We start from the raw sequence: 23,435 nt of genomic DNA on the forward strand, positions 1-23,435 counted from the left end.
TTTACATTATTCATGGGATAAGTTGGATAACCCCTTTAATCCAGCCTGTCACATCAGGATCATTAAATAATTCTCAACTATATCATTTGACTCTAAAATGCTATTGACCTGTTTACTTTTCTGGTTACATGTCTTATTGCTGTGTATCCTTTAACTTGTGCAGGTGCTGACAAGGCTGCCTACCTTATGGGAATCAGTTCAGCTGATTTCATTAAAGGTTTGCTCCACCCCAGAGTGAAAATTGGCAATGAATATGTGACCAAAGGTCAGAATGTGGAACAGGTAAGTACTTCTAAATACTGTAGTCATATACAATTGTGTGTAGGAAATAGATTTGTGTGTCATACTCATCATTGGGGGACTCATAGTCACATTTCCTTTTTACTTCATCTTTAGGAAAGTGGCAGGTGCCTATGCCCAAATGTATCCACCCAGGGCACGTGAAAAAAAAAGTCCTTTTTGAATATGGTGGGCTGGTATTTGTCTGCATATCACTTTCTCTTTTACTGTATAGAAAAGTCTAGTCTTCTACGCTTTTCCATACCGAGGGACAAATAAGCATAATTTGTGGCACAAGGTTAAAAAAAAAAAAAAGTCAGATATTGAACTGATTTGCCTATTGGCAGATGGTGTCTACCATTATTAAAGTAGGTTCAGGTATAGAGGCCCGGATACGACTGTTCACCGCCAGAGCCCATTGACTATAAGGGTAACTGGTGGGGATTCGGCCACTCCTCAGCATTTTTAGCGTTCTGGAGTACTTGCGTTGAAAAATCTCCCCAATTGTATTTTGATCCAACATGATTTTATCATTTCACTACACTATTTTAATATGTGTGTTAATATTTTTTTTATAGGTGGTATTCGCAGTTGGTGCCCTAGCAAAAGCCACCTATGATCGGATGTTCAAGTGGCTAGTTAGTCGAATTAACAGGACATTGGACACCAAGTTAGCCAGACAGTTCTTCATAGGAGTGCTGGACATTGCAGGCTTTGAAATATTTGAGGTAATTTATTGCATGTATAATTCTAGATATAAGCAGATTGTTATAACTGCTCACAGCACTACTTTAGCATTGAAATGTATTCATGCTAAGGATCCTGTGTAATAACCCATTTCGTAACTGCACAGCAATCAGTTCCTCTCCCATTCTTTATTACTACTCGATACAGGTAGTTTGAAAAAGAGTTTTATTAGGTTTTTCAGGAGCAAAAAACACAGTCGACATATCCCAGTCAATACACATATCCCATAATCAGAGAGCTTAGCAACAGAGAATATTGATGAACAATCCAAATATGCATTGATAAAGTATACAAAGATCAAATAAGACAATAACTGGTATGAAAAATGACAGAATTGAAAGGGAAAAGAACATAGAAAAAAAGCGCGCCACTGTAAGAATATCATAGTTAAAGGGTTCAACGTGTCTTGTGCTACGTAGAAAATTCATGGTTGCCAAAATGATTTTGTGATCTTTTTCTGGTGGCCTCCATAGATTTATATATTATAACTAAATTGATTCTTCCTTCATCATAAACGTTGAGGTCGCCCACTTTGCAGGAATATGGATCCTAGCAGATATGGTGAAGTATACCACATGTATACTAAGAAGAAACAAACAAACTATACAATAAAAATGAAGCAAGTTTGCAAACAGACGATTAAAAATGTTCTTACCCTTTTGGGTCTACTGTTCCTGCTGACATACCTAACTGTACATATAGGTCAGCAGGTAATAGGAAAAGATGAGAAGGAGAATGATAGCAGGAGACATGGAAACACATGGGCCTAGCTTAGGGGATGTAGACACAAAACAGTAGGAGATTTTTGGCAGGTTGCAGAATTGCTTCATTTTTTATTGCAGATGTGGACTTATCCTTTTAAGTAAGACATCTATGTAGCCTCTAGAGACAATTCTTCAAGGGTGGGTTCACATCTCGCTGTTGACATCCGTTTCACATATACGTTGGGGGAAAAAAGGCATACAAAAGCCCCGCACACAACACTTTTCCATCCTGCAGAGTCCAGTAAAAAAAACGTATACATTAATGTCTAATTTTTATAAAAAAAAATTTTACAATGTAACTTTATGGTGACGGATGCTACTTTATGGCATCTGTCTGTGCCATTTGTTAACGTATACGTTAAAAGAATGGCAAAAACGCGACGTGAACCTAATCCAAACCATAAATATTCTCCCACTACTGAATGTAGCTAATGTTAAATCAACATTTGACGTCTAACATACCACTCACTTCAGTGGCTCGTGATGCGTTAAATGTCAAGTTGGTCACATCTGTAATCTAAATTGAAATTACTGTGCAGCATAAAGTGAAAACATTATGTAGTTATAGTAATGGGTTATGTGAATTTGGAGCTCGGTACCAACACAATCACAAGTAGTATATTTGTCTGCACTGGTCATCAACGTTTTACTGTATTTTTCCCTCCAGTATAACAGTCTTGAGCAGCTCTGCATCAACTTTACCAATGAGAAACTGCAACAGTTTTTCAACCACCACATGTTTGTCCTGGAGCAGGAAGAGTACAAAAAGGAAGGAATCGAATGGGTCTTCATCGATTTTGGACTTGACTTACAGGCTTGCATTGATCTTATAGAAAAGGTATGACAAAATACGATGTATTATCAGTAATCGCCTAGATCTCATATAGCAGTGTTGTGGTACTTCAGGATATTTAGAAATCTTGTGGTACAGTGGATAAGAGCTCTATGGGTATGTTTAGATGTTGGAAATTAATTACAATGCAAAGGGATGAAATCTTGCCATGGTGGAAAACATCTAAAATCACTCTATAATTACTACGGCACACACAACTTTGAATAGTGGAGTATTTATCTACTATACTGTCCAGTGACAGAGTGTACTATGTTCATCTACCTCAATTGTAATATTCGGTATAGCCATCTACCAAATTGTGCAAATGTTTAAAGAGGTTGGGGCACATTTATTAAGACCTGTCATTTTAGTTTGGAAATAAGTATAAAATTGGCATGGCATTCTTTTGACAAATGGTATGCAAATTAGCCCTCTCTCCAAAAGGAAAAGAAAGTTGACCCCATATGAAAGGTAGCTATCCTATAAGAGATGGGCCTATTGTTTAAATCACATTTTTATGTTTAACATATATTTAAAGAATTTTTAATTTTCCATGTCAATATTGATATTTGAACCCCCTAAAATCCTGCAGTTTTCGCACTGGCCACTAAGCCTAATAATAGGTGCCACTTGTTGGTCTTCACAGATCACTTTACTGCAGTTATCTTCTTATCTGTCATTCTAATCCTGCCTGTAATTATATCACCTGTGTATAGGTAAGACAGGATCCACTCATGATAGGCGATTGTCAAATCTTATCTATTCTTCCCTTGTACAATGACCTCTGCACAAATCACAGACCCTGCCTAGAAAACTCTCCCATAGAAGTCAATGAGGTCTCCTCCAGACCATTGTGTCCATGACCCATGGGGCTGCCGTAAAGCAATTTTCTAAATGCTGTTAACAGCAGATCATCTTCAGAAAATAAAATAAAAAACTTTGTAATCAGAAAATAAAAGCAGATCAGAAAAAAAGGATGTGTGTCTGGTTTTAACTAGCAGATAATTTTTGTTGACACATTTCCTTTCAAATGGCTTTACCTATTCTAGATCAGACAGACATCTATTGCCTGGTCTAGACCCCACCTAATACAGCAATAATTGTAGGAGAGATTGTGGTAATTTTTCAGCATAAGCTTGCATATTAACATTACACTACAAGAAAATTTTGACTAGCACATTCATAGTCACAGGTGCATATCCATTAAGCAAACATGGTTGATAAAAAAAAAAAGGGCTGCACAACTTTACACATACAAACAATAGAGCTGAGAAATAGGGATTATTCTAAATTAAAGTGGTATTATACCTACTATCAATGGAAAAATGGACACTCATTGCGCACATTTTGATCAAACGTGTGTCAAGCCCATCTACCAGGCGTCAAGGTGGCTTCCGCAGATGGCTCCCTAACACTAATATACCGCCTCTCTTGGACTTATCTAAGCCTACATTTTCAGGGCAGTGTAGGAACAGATGGGCGTTGCTCAGTCTAAAAGAGGTGCTACCCTCAATATATACTACAAGAAAATTTAGACTAGCACATTCATATTCATTGCATTAACATGCCATTTTGTTTTCAGCCTCTAGGTATCCTTTCCATCCTGGAAGAAGAATGCATGTTTCCCAAAGCATCCGACATGTCCTTCAAAGCAAAGCTTTATGACAACCATTTGGGAAAATCTCCTAACTTCCAGAAACCAAAAGTAGATAAGAAGCGCAGATATGAGCCTCATTTCGAGCTTGTCCATTATGCTGGAGTGGTGAGTTTCAGCTATATATTAAGGGCAGTGGGTACTGCTCTCAGGGCTGTCAGGTATGGCGCCAGTACCAGCATGATTGGTGTGGATAAATAGAGCTTTATTGTAATAGCCCAGCACTGACAGAGGTCCAGGGCAGTGGTGTAGTGATTCGGGGCCCAGGACCCAGATAGAAGGCCCTAACAACGCCCCTGCTGGCAGGCTGAAGTAAGTAACAAGTGACCTACTCTTGTCACGAACACAGCATGCCATTCTTGAAGATGTGAGGTTCCCGAACAAGGCTGCGATTCACTAGTAGCGGCCCTCAGTTCACTGTGCAATGCTGTCTGCTGTAGGCCAGCATGCTATGCCCTGCCTCTGCGCCTTCCCTTAGTAGTTCCTTAACCGACTTTGCTGTTACAGTCTAGGCATGCAGAGAGGTGTCCTTCAGTGGTTTTAGCCCCACCTATGGTTAATTAACATATATTTACATGTTGAGCCAAGCCCACTACTAATTAACATATTTTTAAATATTGCACAAAGTGTGAAATGAAAAGTTAATCAGCAGTAGGTGGCACTGCTCATTTTTATTTTCACACTGAAAGCGCAATCAGGGCTGAAAGCTGAATCTTAAACGGTCACTTTACTTTTTATTCATCCATTTTTTGTTTGTCACATCTACATATCACAGTTGAAAAGGAAAACTAAAGGCATATCGCATTTTCATTTTATTATGCAGTTCATAAACAAATGGCAAAACCAAAGTGACGTTTGAGTTCTCTTCCCATTTTTCCCATTTAAAAAAAATATTTGACTATAAAATACCAGTATGGTAATGAAAATGAAATGACAAAAGGCAATTTTCATTTTATTTTTGTCACAAAAATAAAATAGCAAATTTAGTGATTGCATTTTATTTTTTATTTTGTCATGACTTTTTTGCATGTGTGGCAAAAGAAATGTCACAAGGGTATTTGTATTTTCATTTTTTTTTTTTTCTTAATTTGCCTCCCTTATTACTTGAGAACATTTATAATTATGGCATTTGAAAATTGACAGTAAGTTTGTTGTTTGGACAGGTGCCCTACAACATTATGGGATGGTTGGACAAAAACAAGGATCCCTTGAACGAAACTGTAGTAGGTGTGTTTCAGAAGTCCTCCAACAAACTGCTGGCCGGCCTGTATGAAAAGTATGTCAGCGCCTCCTATGCAGGTAATAGTCCGATGTATTAGAGGATGTTGGATGGATAGATATCTCAGTACATATTGTGCTTAATCAGCAAAGAGCTCCCTTGCTTGAGAGTGCATTTTGCGATGATTGACTTTGCCCCGTTCTCCTTGGACAGCCAAGTGCACCCAGTTTACAAATCCTTATGACACTGCGAGTTCACTTCAGTGGAGCAGTGTTCAGTCCGGGAAATACTGTTCCTACACGGAATGTGTTTCCTGGGTTGGATATGCTCGTGAAAAGCTGGCCTAAATGGATCAGTGAATTAGTTTTGAACCTTACAGGTACACACTTCTCTCTCCAAGTAAAGCAGAGGAAAGCCTATCACAGTTTGGGGGGGGGGGGGGGGGGGGGGGCACAGCACTTCTGCCCCTTAGTTTCATGATTGGTAGGAGACTCAGTAACTTGACCCCAGCAAGCAAAACATCCGATATGTCACTGTGATAGGTCAAAAGTTTTCTGAAAACACACATATACAGTTTAGGAATGGCTCATACTGAACAGGATTAATAGGGATATTGTATCATACATCCAAATAGGGTTGGTTCTGTAGCATGTGCGTGAATTTTTGCAAACACAGTTTCACAGGAGCATATTCAGTCTGGGAAACATAGTCCTTGTGGGAGTAGTATTTAGTGGACTGAAGATTTTTCTTCTGAAGTGAACTCACAGGATCATAATGACTTATGATGGACTACACAGTTCAGTAGACCCCTGGTGTGACGGGACTTCACAGCATCATCAATCCTTATGACACTGCGAGTTCACTTCAGTGGAGCAGTGTTCAGTCCGGGAAATACTGTTCCCACACGGAATGTGTTTCCTGGGTTTGATATGCTCGTGTGAAGCTGGCCTAATGGATCAGTGAATTAGTTTTGAATCTTACAGGTACAAGAGTGCTTCCCTTCCATGGACCCAAATCCAATATACCTGCCACAATATAAGAAAAGAAGCAGCACTCCAGTAATAGAAAAAAAAAAAAAATCATGTTTTTGTTCACCAAAAACATTTGGTGAACACTATATTTTGGCCATTTAGATACAGGAAAGTGATGTAGAAAAGTCTGCAACAAACCGGCCACATTTACCGTTGATTACGATAATGATATCTTCAGTAATTGTCTGAGGAATATGTCGGAAGATTACCTGATGTATACCACTGACTGATGCCTGAGAAACCACGCAGAATGCATTTTTTTTTTACTATATGGTATAGTACAACAGACTAAACTAATCCATACAGCACAAAAATAAACGATATACCGATGTATACTAGCCTGGAGGGATCAAAAGGACACTCTCTTGCCCTCCATGGGCAACTATGGATATGCTTGACATATGCACCACCATGTAAGCAGGAGGGTCTTACCGAATGTAGCTTGTTCTGCAATGCCGTTCACGTAGCTCTCGTTCACTACAATGGGAGTTAGTGGAACGCCGGCCCGCTCGCCTATTTCTGAGCCCGGCATCATTTCCACGGTGAGAACGGACAACCCCTTCCAATACTTTTTTGTTAAAAAAAAAAAAAAGGACAAAAGTATTATAGTGGTTATAGTTTTACTGGCAAACCAGAAAAAATGTATTTGCTATTTTTTTCTTTTTTAACAGCACTTAATGTCAGATTTTTCTGACTAACACAATACTACGCTATTTTTATTGTACAGATGAACATCAAAAGCCAGGAGTGAAAGAAAAACGAAAGAAAGCAGCTTCATTCCAGACAGTTTCCCAACTTCACAAGGTAATTTCTGCTGTGTAATCACCATTCATCGCTAAGCTTCTGCATACATTATACTGTTAGTTGTCAACTGTATGTAGTAGCGCAGTACATCCAGCCTCCTTCATCTAATCCAATGTCAATTGTACAATAAAAGCTGCAGGTTATCCAATCATTGAACCGCATGGTAAATAGACCCGTGTCTCTCAGGTATTAGTTTGAACTAGATGGATGGATGTATTTTCCAACTTTAAAATGTCTCTACGTAAACCCAAACCTAAAAACTGCGTTCAGATATGCGATGATCCAAAATGTTGGTAACGCATAACGAAAAGTGTCACATCGTCATTGTGAGAGTGAGGCAGTTAAGACTTGCAGTGATGTTTAGTTAAAACCGTATCTTGAACATCACTTTAAGTCTGTACTTTTTCACACTCCAGTGCACACAAAAGGAAGATCAGTGAAACAAACTTAAACATAAGGTAAGAAACCCACAGTATTGAATGAATGCACTTTAAGAAGCTTTCAAGTGAAGGAAGATTTTTGATCCAAATTTGTGTTGATTTAAAGAGGTTTTCCGAGACCTTTATACTTATGACCTATCCTCAGGATAGGTCATCAGCATCTGATCGTTGAGGGTCCAACACCCGTGACCACTGCCGATCAGTTGTTTGAGAAAGCATCAGCGAACGCAGCAGTGCCGCGGACTTCCCTCAGCTCACCAAACACAGCGCCGTACATTGTATACTGTCTGTGCTCGATATCGCAGCTCAGCCCCATTAGCTTCAATGAACATGACATCCCATGGCCCAGGCCAGTGATGGCTAACCATCGGCGTTCCAGCTGTGGTGAAACTACGACTCCCAGCATGCTCCATTCATTTCTGTGGAGTTCTGAGAATAGCCAAACAAGTGTGCATCTTGGGAGTTGTAGTTTTACCACAGCTGGAGTGCCAGAAGTTAGCCATCACAGGCCTAGGCAAATCTGCAAGAAGGCCTGTGGTGCTACTGGACCTCTGCCTTCTGAAACAGCTGATCGGCAGAGGTCCAGGGTGTCAGACCCCCACGATCAAATACTGATGACCTACTTGAGCCCACCATTTATTACATTTTATTATTGTTTTGAATATCCTCCATGTAAGGCTAGTTTCACACTAGCGTTATTATTTTCAGGTATTAAGATCAGTCATAGGGTCTCAATACTGGAAAAAAAAAAACGCTAGTGTGAAAGTAGCCTAATACTAGGCTTTCGAAAGCAGACCCTATGTTCTAATCTCATGCAATCCCTTTAAAGGGGTATTCCGTGCGCCCAATGCACAGGCACCGGCCATGTGCCTGCCGTTCGCAGACCCATTCACTTGAATGGGTCCGCCATCCACAAAATTCAGTCCACACCGGAAAAAAACCACATGGAAGCGATCCGTAGAGTTTCCGCTCCATGCCTCCGCTCTGCGCCGTTCCATATCTTGCGGACCCATTCAAATGAATGGGTCTGCACCTGTGATACAGAGAGCACACTGCTGGTGCCCGTATATTGTGGGCCCGCTGTTTGCGGTCCACAGTACGGGCACAAGTCGCACCGATTCGTGTGCATGAGCCCTAACTATTAGATTACTATTACTGATCACGAGAACAGGGATGTCGTACCCAGTGGAGCCTCCCAAAATGAACAGAACGGTTACTCGGACATGTGCGCAGCCACTCCATTCCTTTCTATACGAGTTCCGGACATAGCCAAACTTAGCTAGCTCCGTAACTGCCATAGAAACGAATCAGGCAACTGTGTGCATGCCCGACCAGCCGCCTCTTTCTTTTTAGAGGACTCCCCCATCAATCTAATAGTTATCCCCTATCCTGTGAATAGGGAATAACGTTACATAACCAGAATACCCCTTTAAGTTTTAAAAAACATACTGGTAGGTTAATTGGTCCAAGAGTGCAAGATGGTGTGCTCTACTGCGAACAGGGACTAATGTGAGTGAGAAATAGTTTTGTAATATAAAATGTTCCTCTGGTCCATATTCTGGCAGCTTTCTCAGGTATCCATCGGTTATAGGGACAGTTTGAGTAGACTTCTGCATTGTAGTTGGAAGCATTTTCACATTAGGCATTTCTTAATATACTGTAAACTGCAAATGAGAAAATAGTGATATAGAAAATGAAAACAAAACCCACTTAGCTTTTGTTACTTCTCATGCAGGAAAATCTGAACAAACTGATGACTAATCTCCGGTCAACACAGCCTCACTTTGTCAGATGCATTATTCCCAATGAGACTAAAACTCCAGGTAAGAAAAAAATGCTATCGGCATTGGATGACAGTGTTGGAGTAATACATAGAAGGGTTGGATAGATTAATGAACCGATACAAGAACCATTAAAAACGGCACTAGCTTTTAATGCCCATTTCTGACCTGTTTTATGGACAACAGATACAGATTTGTCTTTCAAAAAGGTCAAAGTTTTCTTACCACATCCTTTATTCTTAAAGGGCACCTGTCAGCAGATTTGTACCTATGACACTGTCTGACCTGTTACATGTGCGCTTGGCATCTGAGGACATCTGTGTTGGTCCCATGTTCATATGTGCCCGTACTGCTGAGAAAAATAATGTGAATATATGCAAAATGAGCCTCTAGGAGCAATGGGGGCGTTGCCGTTACACCTAGAGGCTCAGCTCTCTGCAACTGTTGCGTCCTCTGCACTTTCGCAGGACCAGACAGTGCAAGCATTATCAACCCTGACGTCAATGTGCAGAGGGCGCGGCAGTTGCAGAGAGAACAGAGTCTCTAGGTGTAATGGCAACACCCCCATTGCTCCTAGAGGCTCATTTGCATATAATAAAACATCATTTTCTCAGCAATTTAGGCACATATGACCATGGGACCAACACAGATGTCTTTAGCTGCCAAGTGCACATGTAACAGGTCAGCCAGTGTCATAGGTACAAATCTGCTAAATGATGTTTCAGAACATAAGGCATGGTTGAATCCAAATGCATGATGCAGTCGCACCAAAAGTGCACTTTATGAACACAAGGCTGTAAACTGGCAGCACAAACAAAGCAATTAAAATGGCAATATGATACTGTATACATGCATGGAAAAGGTTGCCTTTGACATGCCTTAGAAATTCATTTTAATCCATAGGTGCTATGGATCCATTTATGGTCCTTCATCAACTGAGATGCAACGGTGTCCTAGAAGGTATTAGAATTTGCCGTAAAGGATATCCGAACAGACTACTATATGCTGAATTTAAGCAGAGGTGAGCACTCAAGCCTAATGGTAGGGTACTTTCACACTAGCGTTATTCTTTTCTGGTATTGACTTCTGTCCTAGGGGCTCAATACCAGAAAAAAACTGATCAGTTTAATCATAATGCATTCTGAATGGAGAGCAATCCGTTCAGCATGCATCAGGATGCATCAGTTCAGTCACTCTTACGGTATTTAGCCGGAGAAAATACTGCAGCATGCTGCAGTATTTTCTCCGTCAAAAATTCCGGAACACTTGCCGGAATGCCGGATCCGCCATTAATTTCCATTGAAATGTATTAGTGCCGGATCCGGCATTAAAATTGCCGCATGCGCAGACCTTTAAAAATGTGAAAATAATAAATACCCGATTCATTTTTCCAGATGACACTGGAGAGATGGATCCGGTATTTAAATGCATTTGTCAGACGGATCCGCATACGGATCCGTCTACAAATGATATCCGTTTGCCTACGGATTTCTAGATCCGGCAGGCAGTTCCGGCGACGGAACTGCCTGCCGGATCCTCACAACGCAAGTGTGAAAGTACCCTTAGCAACACATAAATGTTTGTATGTGGGGAAAATAAAGCTCTAGCCAGATCAGAAAATGCAAATGCTCTAGAAATGGGAGTTGTAGAATAGCATACAACTTCTTAGTATACAGTAATTTGAGTGAAAAAGTTGTGGACAATGGGGAAAGATTTTCAGTGACAGAAATATGATGTGGAAAAATGAACAGTAGGAGAAGTTACACTGTAGATATATAACTCTTTATATTGAAAAGGAGCCAGATTTGATATAAAATGTTCGCAATTTATCCACAGGTATCGGATCCTCAATCCTAATGCTATCCCAGATGACAAATTTGTTGACAGCAGAAAAGCCACTGAAAAACTACTGGGTTCTCTGGACATTGATCACACACAGTACAAGTTCGGGCACACTAAGGTAGCAGCCATAACCACACTACTCCGCAATAGTTCTCTCTGATACAAGAATAGGCTCTTTATTTAACTATATGTAATAAAGATAATGCATTAAAGATAAATTACATAAGAAGCTTGTTTTTTATGTTCTTCCTACCAAAGGTTGAATAAGAGAGTTGGTTATGCACGCCTGTGGCAAATCTAAAAGAGTTACAGAGCAAAATCTCCTTTAATGATGATTTGTCTTTATTTTTGTCCCTTTAAATTATAATATTCCATGTTATATTTAGTGACAGAGGAGGTGTGCACCATTCTTGCACTCGCTAATCGAAACATTTTTATTCTCTAGGTCTTCTTCAAGGCGGGGTTGCTTGGCCAACTAGAAGAGATGCGAGATGAACGCTTAGCTAAGATTATTACCATGCTGCAGGCCAGAAGCCGTGGTAGAATCATGAGGATTGAGTACCACAAGATCATTGCAAGAAGGTACTTGAAAGTGTTGAAACAATCTGAAACTTCAATTTTCTTACAAAGAAAAAATTATTACAAAAGTTATATTTGTACCTTCAGTGATATTAGATCATGGTCAAGAATGGGCAAATTTATGATTTTAACTATTTTCCTGGTAGGGATGCATTGCTGGTGATCCAATGGAACATAAGAGCCTTCAATGCCGTCAAAAACTGGTCGTGGATGAAGCTCTTTTTTAAGATTAAGCCTCTGCTGAAATCAGCTCAAACAGAGAAAGAGATGGCCAACATGAAGGAAGAATTTGTGAAGTTGAAGGAAGCTTTGGAAAAGTCTGAAGCCAAAAGGAAAGAGTTGGAAGAGAAACAGGTTACACTGAATCAAGAGAAGAATGACCTGGGCCTTCAGCTCCAAGCAGTAAGTTATTAACACTGGGCCATCAAACATTTGACTATGGAAACATCAAACCTCTTTTCAGTCTATTTCATATTTGTCATCCATTAAACGTGAGGGGAAAAGATTTTCATGTCCTGCAGTGGGTAAATAACGGTGTCTGGTTTTCACATTATAAATAACACTGCATCTGTCTGACTGACTACAGGAGCAAGACAATCTTGCAGATGCAGAAGAACGCTGTGACCTCCTCATCAAAACTAAGATTCAGCTAGAGGCAAAAGTAAAAGAGTTTACTGAGCGACTGGAAGATGAGGAGGAGATGAATTCTGAAATGACTTCCAAGAAGAGGAAACTTGAAGACGAATGTGCGGAACTCAAGAAGGACATTGATGACCTGGAAATTACACTGGCCAAAGTAGAAAAAGAGAAACATGCAACAGAAAACAAGGTGAGATAAGAGTGAACGTTTTATGACATATAAAATAAAACGTTATTTATTTGGTATGTAACTGGTTTCCTTCTACACATGATCAGGTCAAGAACCTTGTTGAGGAGATGGCTGCTTTGGATGAAATTATTGTTAAGCTTACCAAAGAGAAGAAGGCTCTTCAGGAAGCACATCAGCAAGCCCTGGATGACTTGCAGGGAGAAGAAGACAAAGTCAACACACTTACCAAGGCCAAAGCTAAGCTAGAGCAACAAGTGGATGATGTAGGTAGTTTTAAGTCATGGATTTCATGACACGCCATCATATCTCAGAAGTGTCACATGTAATAATGAAACACCAACATATTTTCTCCTATATGCAGCTGGAAGGGTCTTTGGAACAAGAGAAAAAACTGCGAATGGATCTAGAGCGTGCAAAACGAAAACTGGAGGGAGATCTGAAACTTACCCAGGAATCTGTAATGGATCTAGAGAATGACAAACAGCAGTTGGAAGAGAAACTGAAAAAGTAAGCAGTACATGAGGTGCTCAATAGATATCCCAAATGAAATAACCAGTGTAACAATAATCGGAATTTACCTCAACTGTTTTGGACTGTAAACAGCTAAAAATAAGGCTGTGTTCACACCACATTTGTCCTGTAGGTTCATGGTATACATTTAGAATTGCTTCGGTTGTATATAGCCTGCAAAAAGCCGATGCCATTTTGCCATACTTCTGAGCATGTATAGACGTACCATTTCTCTTGCATTGAAATGCGTATTCAACTACATTTTTCAATGCTGAGCCTTCGGTTAAAATGGGAGTCAATGGGTGGCATATGCAGCTGTATAGCTTAGTATACACTGGCTTGTAATGAGGTCTGAAAAGAGCCCTGGCCATTAATTACACAGTAGCTTACAAAACAAGCTGGCCATACACATTAGATGTACATTGGCTGAACCAGCCAACAATCTAATCTGTATGGGGGCCTCCTGACTGCAAATGTCTGAAGATATAAGGGTCGGGCAGTTGGATTTCAACATGCCCAATCCTTTTGTTCTCGGGAAGATAAGACGCTGCTAGGTGTCTGGCAGCAGCTTTCTCTCCTCCTCTCATCCATGGCTCAGTATGCATTTGATGTATGTGGCACTGGGAAAGATAGATGTCAACTAAATAGGCAATCGGCCGACATCTATGGCCAGCCTTAGAGTGTTTAATTGTACTTAAATGTTTTATGTCATAGTGACATATTAAAGGGTTTGTATAAGTAATGTGTGGAGATAGCACCAGCGCCCAATATTCAATTCCACGATGCATTGCTCACAGTGGACAGGCTCCCACTCACCACTCAATCTGTAGAAAATAAATGGCATGTAACCAGCATCTTCACCTTGCGTCTTTATTATAAACCTATGAGTACATAAGAAAAAGGCAACGTTTCAGCTTATCACTAGCCTTTCTCAAGCCATGACTGGCTTGTAATAAGCCAAAATGTTGCTGACAGGTTTGGAATAAAGCAGCAAGATGGAGATGCTGGCTACATGCTTTTTATTTTTGATATCAAAAGGTTTTGATCAGCGAGGGATCCGAGAGTTGCGACCCAGCTGATCGCCAAAATGAACATAAGGAAGCGCCCAGAGCTCCATCTCTCCTTGCTGATGTAGATGGGCTCCATGAAAAGTCTATGAGCTCCTCTCCAGTCCGTTTTCAGCAGTGAGGAGGGATTGCCCTTCTTTCTCAGTGTTTTAGTAATCGGTGGTGGTCTCAGCGCTCCACATTTAAAAAACTCTGATATATCACTATGACATATAAAAAGTTTTTAAAAAATACAGGTATACAGTATGATCACTGACTTCATTGTACTCTCTCTGCAACACACTTGAAGCCCTTTTACACAGGCTGCTAATCAGGTGAATGAATATTCATTTCCTTATTACCGTCCGGTGTAAACATTACCAACGATCGGCCAATTTGTCGTTGATCTCCTCTTTTATGTGTGCATAAAAAAATTATTGTCTGTGGGCAGGATATCTCCCCCTGTAAACAGGAGATGGGCTGCAAACAATGTGCTCATCGAGGGGATGAGTTTGAACGAACAATTGCAAAAATGATAATTTATTAATTAAAATCCCTCCTGATTATTGCCCTAATTTAATATAAACGAGTGCCAATCTTTATTATCTCTCAGCGCTAGTTAAGAGCAATTCATTTTCCTTTGTAAAAAGACCCTTACCTACTTATCTCAAATGTGTCTCAATGAGTTAATAATATACTGAATAATTTGATAGTATCCATATAGTTGACTTCCTGGACTTGTTCTTCGTGTTCTGCAGGAAAGATTTCGAGATAAGTCAGCTAAACTCAAGAATCGAGGATGAGCAAATGATGTCCGCTCAGCTACAGAAGAAAATCAAAGAACTTCAGGTGATTTTTGCACTTTGCTGAGTGTACCTTTTGTTAAAGGTTTGTTTGCATCCATGTATTTGGCAAGTAATATTAGAATAGTTAAACAGAAGAAAAATTGTATTCAGATGATAGATGTAAAAATAACTAAATTGTTAATCTCCAATAGTTATATATCAAATTAAAGGGGTTGTCTCACCTTGTATTCTGAGCTCCTTCGCGGATCCCTTGCTCTGAAAATACTGCTCAGACAGCGGGCGGTGACTATTGCTTTGAATGACAGCAGTAGCAGCGGTATAGGATCCCCCGGCCTCTTCTCTCGCGCACGCTCCAGAGACTGCCTGAATCTTTATCATTAGCAGCCTCTGCGCTACTCTGTTTTATACTGTGTTCAAAACTGTAAGATAACCTTGATAAATATATGTCCTATTACTCATTATTACTATAACGGACATGAAAGTCCTTGTACTGCACACTGTTATATGTACACCAGCACCGAACAGTAGGTCAGTGCAGGTGTGATAGCTGAGCCCAGATAATAAAATCAGGCTGGATAGAAGATGTTTGATCTCAACTAAGGGTCCCTTGTTTACATCAGATGAACATCACATAGGTATCGCTGTATTGAACAGCTTCTGAGCTAATGCACATGCCCAGTGGCTGTTCAAGTACATTTAGTAGGGCTGCAATAAGAGGACGAAACTGGAGAGGCAGCGCATGCGCGAATATGCACGCTTCTATTCACTCGGCCAGCCAAGCCAGAAGAAATGAGAGAAAGACACTGCGCAAACTCGGCCACTGCTGCGGTATCGCTGTGGTGGCCGTAACCAATGACAACAAGCTGTAAACACAGCATTGGAAAAAATAACAAATAGGGACAAAGGAGAAGAAATGGATAATTACATGAATGCAACTTCTCAAGACGGGACAACCCCTTTAACTTACACACATTGGGGGACATTTATTAAGCTATTTATGCCACTATTGTGCTAACATTTTTCTTGGGAAATTATGGCGCATGCCATATTTGCACCATAATTTGCTTATTTTTTGGGGTTCTTTTTTTACACTACAATAGTGGCAGGGCTTTGCATGGCCTGCTGGATTTACCATAACTTACACCAGAAACTGGCATAGGTGATAGACTGGCATAGACTTGAGCTATCTCTTCTGGCTGGAGGAGACTTGAGTTTCTGGCACATAGAGGGCCAGCCATGTGACTCATTTATTAAGAGGCATCTTACTCCAGCACAGGAGATCAGGACTACAATATGGGAATGCCAGTCTTGATAAATCTCCCAAATTCTTTCTTGAGGTGAGTAGAAATTATGAAAACCTCTGAGTACTATCAAACTAATTCCTTCATTTAATACATAGGCACGTATTGAAGAACTGGAAGAGGAGTTGGAAGCAGAGCGAGCTACCCGAGCAAAGGTGGAGAAACAACGCTCCGAAGTAGCCAAAGAGCTAGAGGAATTAAGCGAGCGCCTGGAAGAAGCTGGTGGGGCCACATCTGTTCAGATTGAGATGAACAAGAAGCGGGAAGCTGAATTCTTGAAGTTACGCAGGGATCTGGAAGAAGCCACACTTCACCATGAAGCCACTGCTGCTGGTCTGAGGAAGAAGCATGCGGACACTGTGGCTGAACTTGGGGAGCAGATTGACAGCCTGCAGCGGGTTAAGCAGAAACTGGAGAAAGAGAAAAGTGAGATGAAGATGGAACTAGATGATTTGTCTTCAAACATTGAACAACTCTTAAAAAATAAGGTCAGAGATCTTGCTTGGTTTGAGCGGAGTACATGTAATAATCAGCAGTGAACTTCAAAATTTGAAGGGAGACATCTGCACATTTTTGGGATTTTATTTTATTTTTTTAATTATAGGGGAATGCAGAGAAGTTGTGCCGGACGTATGAGGACCAACTAAGTGAATCAAAATGCAAAGTGGATGAATTACAAAGACAATTAGCTGACATGTCCCTGCACAGAGCAAGACTACAGACAGAGAACGGTAAGATAACTTACTCAAAGAGTAGTTGTTTACTTTAACACTATTTCATTTCATTTAAATAGAGAATGGTGCAATTAGCACATTTCTAAATTGTGTCAGTTAAAAAATATGGCTGTTTTCACCTGAAAAAAAAAAGCCTGCCCATCAGTGCCGGTGACGTCACCGGGCTTCCTGGCAGCCCCATGGAGAGCCCGGTTCATCACCGGAACTCCTGAAAATGCCGATTTAGCGCAGGGCAAAGGAGAGCATCGGAGCAGGAACTGCTTTGATGCTCAAGTCAGGGGGACTGCCTGGGTGAAAATGGAGGGATGTCCGGGTTCAGCACTGAACCCGGACAACCCCTTTAACTTGCAGTCTACTGCCTGTTGTCAGGCAAGTTCCGTCCCTAGTAACAGAGACTCAAAGACGGGTGAGAGGAATTGGGGAAATGTCAGAGCTAGCTGAGATCTTGAGCCTAATCAGAGCTTTTAGTTCTGAAATGAAATCTGGGGTAAAGAGGTAACTTATATCGCAAAGCAAAAACAGCTGTTCTATCTATGTGGGTCGTTAGGAGAACTCTCTCGTCTTCTGGAGGAAAAGGAATCTCTTGTCAACCAGCTGAGCAGGGGCAAGGCTTCCTTCACTCAGAGCATCGAGGAGCTGAAAAGGCAATTGGAAGAGGAGACAAAGGTAAAGATGTGGACCATACTAGTGATAACATGACACACAGGGCTGCATGTAGGATATCATAGTAAAATTGCTATAACAAAGCCTACTTTCTGTTTTAGTCTAAAAATGCATTAGCGCATGCACTGCAAGCATCTCGTCATGACTGCGATCTTATGCGCGAACAATATGAAGAGGAACAGGAGGCCAAAGCAGAGTTGCAAAGGTCTCTATCAAAGGCTAATGCAGAGGTGGCTCAGTGGAGGAACAAATATGAAACTGATGCCATTCAGAGGACTGAAGAGCTGGAAGATGCCAAGTATGTTTAATTTCGTTCTCACTTTGCCAAGAACTTAATTTTACCCAGAAGTTCATGCTCATAAAAATGTATTATTTTTCAGGAAGAAGCTTGCGGCACGTCTTCAGGATGCTGAGGAAGCAATAGAAGCTGCAAACGCCAAGTGCTCTTCACTGGAAAAGACCAAGCATCGTCTCCAGACTGAAATTGAAGACTTGGTTATTGACTTGGAGCGAGCAAACTCTGCTGCTGCAGCATTAGACAAGAAGCAAAGAAACTTTGACAGGATCCTGACAGAATGGAAGCAGAAATATGAGGAGACCCAGGCTGAGCTGGAGGCATCACAAAAGGAATCCCGCAGCTTGAGCACTGAGCTCTTCAAGCTGAAGAACGCATATGAGGAGTCTTTAGACAATCTAGAAACAATGAAACGAGAGAACAAAAATCTGCAAGGCAAGTAGACAAAAAGATTATGACAATGCAGGGGACATGTAGCATTGCCATGCAACCCAGTCCTCTGTTCTGACTCAGGGGGGTCCCAAATTAGTCCTTCTGTGACAGATCTGGACAATTTCCCATAATTATCTTTACAACTGTACTACTATAGCTTTCTGTAATATTAATTTCTTTCTCTGCTCCAGAGGAGATTGCTGATCTGACCGATCAAATTAGTTCCAGCAGCAAAACAATTCATGAGCTTGAAAAGGTGAAGAAGACCCTAGAAAGTGAGAAGAGCGATATTCAAGCAGCCCTTGAAGAGGCGGAGGTAAGTGTGAATACAAGATTTACCCATAATGTGTACTGGATGACATTTTTCATTTTTGGCCCTGACAATATAATACATTACAGGGCGCTTTGGAGCATGAAGAGAGTAAGACTTTGCGCATTCAACTTGAGTTGTCTCAGATCAAAGCAGACGTGGACAGAAAACTGGCAGAAAAGGATGAAGAAATAGAAAATCTCAGGTAAGGCTCATAACTGTGAGCAGTTTATACGTCTAATTTCCCTACACATTTAGGCTATACAGATTAACTATGGAAAACAATACTTGCCAGAAATTTGCTAATAGGAGACACCAAGGTTTTTGGTTGGTCAGCTATGGCCAGCAAATGGGATCAGAATCAATGATACGATAAAACCCTCCTACAAAAACAGAAGCAATTTTAATGGTGAGATGTAAATGTCCATCTCAAAATAGTAGACCCTTAATCCTTCATGGAAATTTGTAACTAGCAAATTTCAACCACAAATATTTGAGGAACATAAGCTGGAGCTCTTGAAGGACAAGCCCCCTGTCTGGATGTCCGTTCTGGAGGGTTTTCTGTAGGAGAAAAAATGCCATTCTTGTTCTGTGCAGCTCAACCATATTCAATTGATTGAAGGGAGCAAAGGTGTAATACCAGACATAGCCCATAGTCAGACCTGGTTCTATTTCTAGGAAAACGAATTCCCTTATTTCTGTACTTCGACCTCTTTAAATTTGCTCTTTAAAATCATAATTGAACATACAAGTTGCACACGTCCTCAGCAATTTCATTGACTTTTCTTTTACTATGTAACGTGCAATTGCAATTAATTTTGGAAATCATCTAATAACGTCTTGTTTTATGCAGGCGTAATCACCAGCGTGCTATGGAATCCATGCAGGCAAGTCTGGATGCAGAGGCTAAAGCCAGGAATGAGGCCATTCGACTGAAAAAGAAAATGGAAGGGGATCTGAATGAAATGGAAATCCAACTCAATCACGCCAATCGTCAGGCTGCAGAGTCACAGAAGATGGTCCGACACCTGCAATCTCAGATAAAGGTCGGTATTTAATTGTAAATGTAATCTATTGACCATAGCCTTGCATGATGCTACTTGTGTACAGACTCCTGCGAGGTATATAAACTATTTAATATAGAAATATGTCTCATTTTTGTATTTGTCTTCCAGGATCTGCAAATTGAGCTGGATGATACCCTACGGCACAACGATGACTTAAAGGAACAAGCTGCGGCCCTCGAGAGGCGTAATAATCTGCTGCTGGCTGAAGTAGAGGAACTGAGGGCGGCACTGGAGCAGGCTGAGAGAGGAAGGAAACTGGCAGAGCAAGAACTGCTGGAGGCTACGGAGAGGGTCAACCTTCTGCATGCACAGGTGTGCTAAGTAATGATGGAATAGACAGTACTTGTTAAAGAACGGGTAACTTAGTAGCTTGCATTAAATGGATCTGTAAGGCTGTTCTGGCAGAGAAAAGCCTGTCGGAGGTCACCGGATCTGTTCACCGCATGATCCCATTGACTATAATGGATCTGGCCGCTTTCCAGCATAAGTGCCAGTTTTTAGCTGGACAAAGCTGGCAAGCAACCGGTTCCCTGCTGGATCCCTTTACACCTAAATGGGATCCTACAATGAACAACATTATCCGGTGAACTCTGGCAGGCTGTCCTCTGCCGAAACAGCCTGTCGGGTCCATTTAATGCAAGTTTGAACCTACCTTAAAGATGCTTCCTGAATAGTTAGGAGCTGAGCCAGGACATGGTCATAGACAAATAAGGCTACTTTCACACTAGCGTTCGGGTGTCCGCTCGTGCGCTCCGTTTGAAGGGGCTCACGAGCGGTCCCGAACGCATCCGTCTGGCCCCAATGCATTCTCAGTGGAGGCGGATCCACTGAGAATGCATCCGCCTGCCAGCGTTCAGCCTCCGCTCCGCTCAGTGAGCGGACACCTGAACGCTGCTTGCAGCGTTCGGGTGTCCGCCTGGCCGTGCGGAGGCGAGCGGATCCGTCCAGACTTACAATGTAAGTCAATGGGGGCGGATCCGCTTGAAGATGACACCATATGGCTCAATCTTCAAGCGGATCCGTTCCCCATTGACTTACAATGTAAATATCTGATCTGCGTGGGTCTGACACCCTGCTGACCAGCCGCTCTTGTTTAGTGGACAGAGCTGGTTACTGTAGCACTGCTTTCACTCACATCAATGGGAGCAGTGCTACAGTAACCAGCTCTGTCCACTACACAATGGTTGGAGCAGTGTGGTTCTGGTGCCGGAGCTAGCAAATCAGTTGATCGGTGGAGGTAAAAGGTGTTGGACACCTAAGTATAGGCCAGCAATATAAAAGTACTGGACACCCCCTTTCATGAATTCTAATAAAAACATATTGAGTTAAATAGTATGATTGGATTGACCAAATAGTTTCTGGGATGAATACTGGCAGATATAGTCTGCAACTGGTCCTGGGCCTACAACACATTAGCAGAGACCTAACAAGGATAGTAACATTGTCATAGCTTCAAGTGCATGTTAAATATTTACCAAATACCATTAAATTAATCAATCTGTCTACTGTATTTACCTACCAGAACACCGGCCTTATTAATCAGAAGAAGAAGTTGGATGCAGATATCTCACAATTGACCACTGAGGTAGAAGAAGCTGTCCAGGAATGTCGGAACGCTGAGGAAAAAGCTAAGAAAGCCATCACTGATGTAAGATTCGGCTCATTCTTAGTATATTATACATAACATTATGAAACATGCTGGCTAAGAAATTACCAGCCTGTAGTGTCTCATGAGAAATGATTAGGTTCACTGTAGGAGACCGTCTCTGTCTAGGAATTATGGTCCTACAAGATAAAGAGTGGTCTTATGTAAACGAGAGTGTTCTAATAGGCTCTGTATGTCACCCACACAGGCAGCAATGATGGCAGAGGAGCTGAAGAAAGAACAAGACACCAGCTCTCACCTCGAGAGGATGAAGAAGAATATGGAGCAAACCATAAAAGATCTACAGATGCGTCTAGATGAAGCTGAACAAATAGCTTTGAAAGGAGGGAAGAAACAGATCCAAAAACTTGAAGCAAAGGTGCGTCTTCAACATGTGCATCCGACCTTAAAGAGGTTGTCTCCTCTCACCGTTAGTAAGGCGAGATGAGACAGTCCCGACCACCAGCCGTCTGGAAAACAGCGGAGCGCTCGCTGTTTCAGTAGCTCCCATTGTGGTGCATGAGACCTAACTCAGAAAGAGCATAGCTTGCTGTGTTATGCTGTTTCTGTAGTTCTCATGCACCACAATGGGAGCTACTGAAACAGCGAGCGACAGAGCGCTCTGTTGTTTCCCGGCTGGCTGGTGGTTGGGACTGTGTCTCATCTCGCCTTAGTAATGGCCAGATGAGACAACCCCTCTAAAGGCTGTGTATACATTTTATGGCGCCAAAACATCTTAGAAGAAAAATGAAAGAACTTTTCATATATGCTTGTTTAAAAATATCCCACTGATATTAATCTACAGCGCTTATATGAAGAACCATTTTTCTCCAGGACAACAAATTACAAACAAACCCTGTGTGGTCTGATCTTGCACTTCTCTTTCCTTTCCGCTCATTACTTCTAACTAGCATACATTCTTTAAGTTAGCAAGAAGTAGGGAACACATGAAAAGGAGATTTCTACAGAATCCAACTACACTGGGTTTGTGGTCTCTAACCTTGGAATCACAAGGTTGGTAAAAGGAGCTGTAGACAACAAAAAATGTAGAATATTTTTAAAACTTTGCTTAAGGTCCTATTAGACTGCACAATTTTGGGCCAATTATTGGGAATACAAACACTCGTTCCTGATAATTGGCACATATAATCGAGCAGGCGATCAGCTGAGCTTGTTCATCGGCTGATTGACATCTTTCCTCAGGTTGCATAATGCCCAATAATCAGCAGCACATGTTCCTGTGTAATCAGGGATGTGCATCTATAGGAAGAGAATGAGGGAGGAACAACTGGTAGCAATTGTTCCTTTCTCATTCAAAGTCTGAATCGGCCTGTGTAATCAAGCAGGTGCAAACTGGTGCCGATCGAAGATTATTTTTTATTTTTCCCTGAAGTTAAGGCTGTATAACACAGCACAATTATTGGGATGGAAGCGTTCCCTCCCGGTAATCGCCTGCTCACTAGTGGAGGAGACCATTCCTATCACATGCAGTGATCTCCTCCGCAGCATGGAAAGGAACGATCACTATGCCATCGCTCATCCCCATGCTGTATAGTGGTTTGCCGGCGGTAGATCGTTGCCTGCAAAAGATATTTAACATGTCGAAAGATTTGGATTGCCTGATGATCAAGCATAGTCTCTAGACCTCGACTAGAGACAATTGACTAATTTTACGTTAATAGACCCTTGGTGATATAATGGAAAATGTGCTTTGTTGGCGTTTTGCTGATAGTCAAACTGTCTATTACAGAGTTGCATTTGCCACACAAGACAACCAAGGAGAAAATATAGATCCTTATTTGAGACATATGCAACGCTGTAAATA

General features: G+C 41.3%; 1 protein-coding gene across 3 annotated transcripts in view; it reads left to right on the forward strand.

Annotated features, from left to right (window-relative positions):
- The window catches only part of MYH7B (myosin heavy chain 7B), a 59,142-nt gene that overhangs the window by 30,946 nt on the left and 4,761 nt on the right, over positions 1–23,435 (forward strand). For all 3 annotated transcript variants that reach the window (XM_040434952.1, XM_040434951.1, XM_040434953.1), the window contains 26 exons: positions 164–282; positions 858–1,007; positions 2,458–2,628; positions 4,205–4,384; positions 5,440–5,575; positions 7,254–7,330; positions 9,506–9,593; positions 10,455–10,572; positions 11,388–11,511; positions 11,839–11,975; positions 12,119–12,374; positions 12,559–12,801; positions 12,888–13,064; positions 13,163–13,308; positions 15,116–15,206; positions 16,563–16,952; positions 17,069–17,195; positions 17,746–17,864; positions 17,963–18,159; positions 18,242–18,591; positions 18,780–18,904; positions 18,988–19,103; positions 19,752–19,944; positions 20,074–20,277; positions 21,488–21,613; positions 21,819–21,989. In XM_040434952.1, coding sequence (XP_040290886.1) covers positions 164–282; positions 858–1,007; positions 2,458–2,628; positions 4,205–4,384; positions 5,440–5,575; positions 7,254–7,330; positions 9,506–9,593; positions 10,455–10,572; positions 11,388–11,511; positions 11,839–11,975; positions 12,119–12,374; positions 12,559–12,801; positions 12,888–13,064; positions 13,163–13,308; positions 15,116–15,206; positions 16,563–16,952; positions 17,069–17,195; positions 17,746–17,864; positions 17,963–18,159; positions 18,242–18,591; positions 18,780–18,904; positions 18,988–19,103; positions 19,752–19,944; positions 20,074–20,277; positions 21,488–21,613; positions 21,819–21,989 — 4,331 coding nt within the window. The remainder of the gene's footprint in view (positions 1–163; positions 283–857; positions 1,008–2,457; positions 2,629–4,204; positions 4,385–5,439; positions 5,576–7,253; positions 7,331–9,505; positions 9,594–10,454; positions 10,573–11,387; positions 11,512–11,838; positions 11,976–12,118; positions 12,375–12,558; positions 12,802–12,887; positions 13,065–13,162; positions 13,309–15,115; positions 15,207–16,562; positions 16,953–17,068; positions 17,196–17,745; positions 17,865–17,962; positions 18,160–18,241; positions 18,592–18,779; positions 18,905–18,987; positions 19,104–19,751; positions 19,945–20,073; positions 20,278–21,487; positions 21,614–21,818; positions 21,990–23,435) is intronic.

This window comes from Bufo bufo, chromosome 6, assembly GCF_905171765.1.
Source record: "Bufo bufo chromosome 6, aBufBuf1.1, whole genome shotgun sequence".
In the NCBI taxonomy this organism is placed as follows: domain Eukaryota; kingdom Metazoa; phylum Chordata; class Amphibia; order Anura; family Bufonidae; genus Bufo; species Bufo bufo.